At 39.2% G+C, this 6000-nt stretch overlaps 1 protein-coding gene across 3 annotated transcripts in view; it reads left to right on the top strand.

Moving 5' to 3' along the window:
• Window positions 1-3472: 3472 nt before the first annotated feature.
• myt1b (myelin transcription factor 1b) overlaps window positions 3473-6000 on the top strand; it is a 43209-nt gene continuing 40681 nt past the window's right edge. For all 3 annotated transcript variants that reach the window (XM_042410387.1, XM_042410386.1, XM_042410385.1), the window contains exon 1: window positions 3473-3590. In XM_042410387.1, the coding sequence (XP_042266321.1) occupies window positions 3566-3590 (25 nt within the window). In that variant the 5' untranslated portion in view covers window positions 3473-3565. The remainder of the gene's footprint in view (window positions 3591-6000) is intronic.

Below are 6000 nucleotides of genomic sequence, written 5' to 3'. Positions count from 1 at the left end.
CCTTTTGTCTCTTCACCAGCTCTGTGGAAAGTTGTTACTATTCGAGATGCTGAATAATGATAATGAAAGCTTAGGCGTGAACATTTAAGAGGACTTTTGAATAATGATGATGATGAAGCTGGAGTGAAATTTCCATTAATTAGCTCACACGGGTCATTTTCTCAACAAGGTCTTGTTTCCTGCTCTTCAGTGTGTTGTGTGTGTGTATGTGTGTGTGTGTATGTGTATTTGTTTAAACTTTATTGTCACCACTGTCTCCAGGACAGCTGGAGGCTATGTCAGAGTTCAGCTGCTTGTTATACGGAGCAAAGAATAAGGGGAGAGAGGGGGTTGTGATTGTGTGTGTATATTCATTTCTGTGCGTTTGCATATGCCTGTGAATGTGCAGTACGTATGTTTGTGTGTGTGTGTGTGTGTGTGTGTGTGTGTGTGTGTGTGTGTGTGTGTGTTTGGTCCTATCTGTGTAGTGGAACAGAAGGGTGGGGGGTGAATAGTGAAGTTAATAGGCTAATGAGAGTACCGTGCTCAGGAAGAATACAAGAAGCTGTCTGGCATCCTCAGATAAAAAACTTGCCATGGCATTAGTGGAGACCCAGCAGTCCTTCATAAAAGCGACACCATCATTGTCCACATACACCAAAAGCCAATTTAATAAGCAGTGAATTCATTATATGTGTGTTTCTCTTTCACTTTTTTGTGCCATGGAGGCAGTTATGGGAATGGAGATGTGAAGAGGAGATTTATATACTATAATATATATATTATAAACATTCAGATTACTAAGAGCACTATCAGCATAGTTGTTTACTAGAAAACAGGGATACATGTTTAAAAATGTCAGGTTTGAAAAGTTGGAAAACAATGTCACAAATAAAACGATGTCTCAGCTGGATTTAGTTTAACACAGTTTAGTAGTTTAAAATTAGTGCAAATTCAATTTAGATGCATCTGTCTTTAAATGAGGAGTCAGACAGTTTAGTTTAGTTGCACATGACAATTATTTAGCTATTGACCTTTTTAACTGAGGATCAAAGAAGTTGAGTTTAGTTCAGTTTAATATCAACAATAGTGGCTCAACTGAATTTATTTAATTTTATGTTAGTTTAGTTAATAGTGACAACCCAAGGTTATAAAAGTGGGTTAAGTGAATTTTATATTGATTCTTTCACCTTAGTTTAATAACGTGCAAATTATTGAAGCATAGAATAAGGAAGTGAGTTTAATTAAGTCTAATTTAGGTAGTAGCATAAAATCATTCAGCTATCCATGGTCATAATAACAGCCTAAGACATTTGTGTTGAGTTCACTAGCAACAATTTAGGCTTAAAATAGTGGATCAACTAAGTTTAGTTTAGTTTAATTCTGTTAAGTTCAAATTTGTTTAGTAGCACATATTTAGCTATTCAAGCTCATAATAAAAAACAGGAAAGGTAGGTTGAGTTCAGTTGTCTTAAGTTGAGTTTAGTAGCAACAATTTAGGCTTAAAATAGTGGCTAAACTGAATTTAGTTTAGTTTAATAGTAACAGACTGAGCTCATAAAGGTAGGTTAAATGAATTTTGTTTTGTTTCTTTTACTTAATTTTAATAGCACACAATTAGTTTAATTTAGTGAGTAGCACACAATTATTCAGCTTATAATAAAGGACTAAGAAATTTATGTTCAGCTGAGTTTTTGTTAAGTGTAGTAGCACATGTGTTTATGTAATTATAATAAAAAGACCAAGGAAGTTGAGTATAGTAGCAAAATTTTGGGCTTATTTTTTAACTTTAGTTGAATTCACTTCAGTTAGTTAGTTAGTTAGTTAGTTAGTTAGTTAGGTAGATAGGTGGGTAGGTAGTTAGGTAGGCCACACAAATACTCATCACCCCTCCTAGCTTATAATGAGAGTAAAGTGGTTTTAGTTTAGATGTTGAGTTGAGTTGGTTTTAGTACCACGAAAACACTCACTGCCCCTCCTGAGCCACAGCCACAGGGCAACTGTGGCTCATGAGATAGAGCCGGTTGTCCACTAATTGGAAGATTGGTGGTTCGATTCCTGACTCCTCTGGTCCGCATGTTGAGGTGTCCTTGGGCAAGATACTGAACCCCAAATTGCTCCTGATGGAGCAATTTGAGAATGGGTGTGAATGGTTAGTTTTTCCTCTGATGGGCAGGTTGGGACCTTCCATGGTAGCCCCTGTACCCATTCAGCGTATGAATGTGTGTGTGAATGGGTGAATGTGGCTCGTAGTGTAAAAGTGCTTTGAGTGGTTGGAAGAATAGAAAGGCACTACACAAGTACAGTCCATTTACCATTCATTAGGTACACCTGTGCAATCCAATACAAGAGCTCTGCCATAAATTCTACTTTTACGAAGCTTATACATTTTCAATTTTTGTTGACATTGTCAGAGGTCACAGGTGTACCTAATGAAGTGGCTGGTGAGTGGTATATGTACATACTAAAAGTGCACCTTCCTGGCAAGAGACAAATTTGCTTTGTAATGTGCAACTCTTCTAAACAGACAAGGGAAAAAACAATCATATCATTAAATGTGAATAAAATAAAATGAAGCGGGGAAGAAAAACAGTAGAATGTGTGTTGAGGGTGGTTTACCCCCCATTACATCTTGGAGAGATGGGGATGGGGGTAATGGGAGTGAGCAATGGGAGAGCTCATTATCTGGCAGACCATCTGCTATTGGGAGGGAGGAACTGTCTGTCTGTCCCAGACACAGACACTCTGAATAGGCCTTGAGTTAGATTGAAAATGTTCCTCTAACTTACCTAAATTAGCTGTGCATCTGGTGTGTTTGGTCACACGTGATTGACACCAATCACAGGAGAGATTGTATTACTATGGGCAAATTTGGAAAGTTGTGTAAATGAATGATGGGGTATGGGTAGGTCTAGGTGAGGCTGACAGAATTAAAAAACTAAAACCTAAGTGTGAAATAAGTATTTCTGCTCACTTGGTTGCAAAGACATCATTATAATATTCCAGTGTGGTCTTAGACCTTTGAGTTGATGTAGTTTTTTTGCAGTATTGTTGTGGTTTCTGTCTTTGCAACTGTTGTTTTTATGTGATATTTGTATAGCATCCTATATTTTATAATAAAATTTCTGTGGTTCTTCTGGAGTTGCTCCTAGTGTAGCAGGCTCAGGTAAGAGATAAATGAGTGCAGATCTAAAAATTGTGCACAAATGCTATAGTTGTATGAGATGGTAGGCACAGTTGTGTGTTTATATTGTTTATATCAGATTGCCGAGGGAGCTTAGTGTGAGTGTGAGAAGTTGCCGGGCGCGGCAGATGCTCTTTGTTGCTGGCCAGGCTATTGTTGTTGAAAGCTGAGACTTGAAAGGCTGGGATTGGGTCCAGCTCCCGGCAGCAGTAGGACACTGCGCCGCGCTATTGGCTCTCCCAGAGTGTCAATCAACTGCTCGTCCCGCTCAGCAGCCCTCCTCTCTCCGGCCGGGGAAGTTGAGCTAAAGTTTGAGGAACTTTGTACGACAGAAGTAAATTTGCCAGCAGCACTTGGGGGTCGCTGCGGGATTGAAGAGAGACAGAGAGGAGGACCGCAAGGATGAAGCTGTGTCGCACTTTTCTAGGTTCGTATCACTGACTTCTTTTGACTTTACAGCAGCAACTTAGAAGATGAACTTTCTGTTTCGGCATCTGCGTCTCTCTTAAGAATGACACTATGTCTTATTCTGCCTCCGCTTTTGCACTGACGCCGCTGAGAATTTTCTAATTTAATTAGACGTACTGCAGATAAATATTACACAGAGCTAAATCTTAAAAGTTTTGGCCACGCGAGTCAGCAACTCTGTTTATGATGAAAATATAAGCTTTTTAAAAAAAAAAAAAAAAAAAAATGCATTGTATCCATCGCTGAGCGGAATTAAAAGAGGCTTATAGTTCTGTCTGGTCACACCAGCTGTAACTTTAAAACTTTTGTGCCAACAACAGGCTGCCGGCCGAATTCATCCGACACAAACATTTCTAAATAAACTTGTGAACTTCTCTCCAGCCTATAACTCGAACTAAACTTCGACCCCCGTGGTAAAAGCTGGCCAGACAAAGGACAGTTGGTCCCCTAGGGGACCGGGTGGCCCCGGTACCGTGGGGACAATGCCAAGCTGCGGGCTTATTAAAAACTTTTTTGTTGTGTTGGTCTGCCGGCTTGTTCCATCTGTCGAGGGACTATAGGGGCCTCCCCCGGTCCCAACCTCAGCGCTCAGTCAGCTGCTGCCCCATGTAATATTTATACTGGCTGCCTACACAGCCCGGCTCCGCATAATATAGCCACCATACAGCTCCTAGTCTGGAGTGACGTGACCATTAAAGTCCTGCAGGCTTCTGTGCCATCTGCATCTGCAGATTGACTTTGTTAAAACAGAAGGAAAAGTTTTCCAACTGCTGGGTAAATATAGAGTCTCATCCTTTTAAAATAAAAGGTAAAATAGTGAAGTTGAATCTTGAAATAATTAAGTGTTTAGATTAGTTTAGAATAATTAATCATTGTTAAATTTAGATTAATTTAGTTGAGTAGTGACAATTAAGGCTTATAAAAGTTAATTTTGTTTCCCTTGTATTTTATTCAATGATGAGGAATAAATGAGTTCAGGTAGTTTAATTCAGTGGAAGCCAGTTATTTAGCCATTCAGGCTTATAATAAAGGATCAAGGAATTTGTTTTGAGAAAGTTTAAGTTATTTAGTAGAAACAATTTGGGCGTATAGTAGTGGATCAACTGTGTTCAGTTTAACATGAGTTCAGGTTAGTTTAGTTTAGCAGACCATCCATGCGTATAAAAGTGGGTTATGCGAATTGTGTTTCTTTGGATTTAGTCTATTACAGTAACAGACTATTATTCAAACTTATAACGAGGAATAAAATTAGTTTATTTAAGTTTAGTTTTCAGTTTGGTTTTGTAAAAAAAACAATTATTCAAGCTTATAAAAGAGTTAACGTTAGTTTAGTTTGGTCTCAGTTAGTTTAATTTAGTTTAAACTGATAAGGAACGGTCAAGTTAGCTGAGTGGATTTGGGTAAGTTTTAATTTAGAACCACAGAATACACAAACTGTGTAAAAACAAATAAAAAAAAGTTTTCCAGCTGATATTCCAGCTGCTGGTTAACTACGCGTCTTATCCTTCCAAATAAAATGTTTTTAAAAAGTGAAACTACGTTAAGCAAGTGGGTAGATTATAGAAATAAAAAAGAAATGACTTCCAAAAATAGTTTTGTGTATTGTCATTAAACTAAGCCTAATGCTACACCTAATGAGGCAGATAGTTAGCGAGAACAGCGTGCAGACAAAAGCCTTTGTTACCTCAACAATAAGCTTATGTAAGGTATTGTGCAGGCCTGAGAGCCACAGCAGGCCTGAGCTGTCCACGGTGCTGAACACACACACACACACACTAGCACAGCACTTTGGAGCTTTCCGCAGTCCTGAAATCACACAGCAGGGAACAATAATAACAATATGAGTTTATATTAAGTTTATATTACAGGTTTGTGTGCGACATTTACTCTCTATCTTCTTCTCTACCATCTCGAGAAATATGTTTCACTCTGACCTCCGACCCCTGCTGGTGGCCTCTCTGCTCACATCCGCACCTGACCTATAGGCCCAACTTTTCACTTAACCCCCACCCATCCCCGCCAGATCAGGGATTTTCATACCCCCCCCCCCCCCCCATTCTTTTGTTTACTCGATTGTCGACACTGTTGTTGTGCGAATCCTCTCTCCTCCGAACCCACAGTCTGAAATCATACTGATGCGGCGTGCACGGCCGGTGATTGATTTCAGCTCCAATGCATAACAATGGGATTGCACAAAAAGAGCCTGCTGCAAAGAGATAAGAATTTAATAGAATTTCTGAAAGCTGAAGGTTGGGCTTTTTGAATATTCCCTGCATACGCGGCGTGGAGACAGCAGATAAAGGATGGCATTTGTGGGGACTATTCTCAAATGGCTTGTAATGAATGGTTGTCATTTCCACTAATGGTTT

This window comes from Thunnus maccoyii, chromosome 4, assembly GCF_910596095.1.
Source record: "Thunnus maccoyii chromosome 4, fThuMac1.1, whole genome shotgun sequence".
Classification (NCBI taxonomy): domain Eukaryota; kingdom Metazoa; phylum Chordata; class Actinopteri; order Scombriformes; family Scombridae; genus Thunnus; species Thunnus maccoyii.
This window is presented reverse-complemented; position numbering and strand designations above follow the sequence as displayed.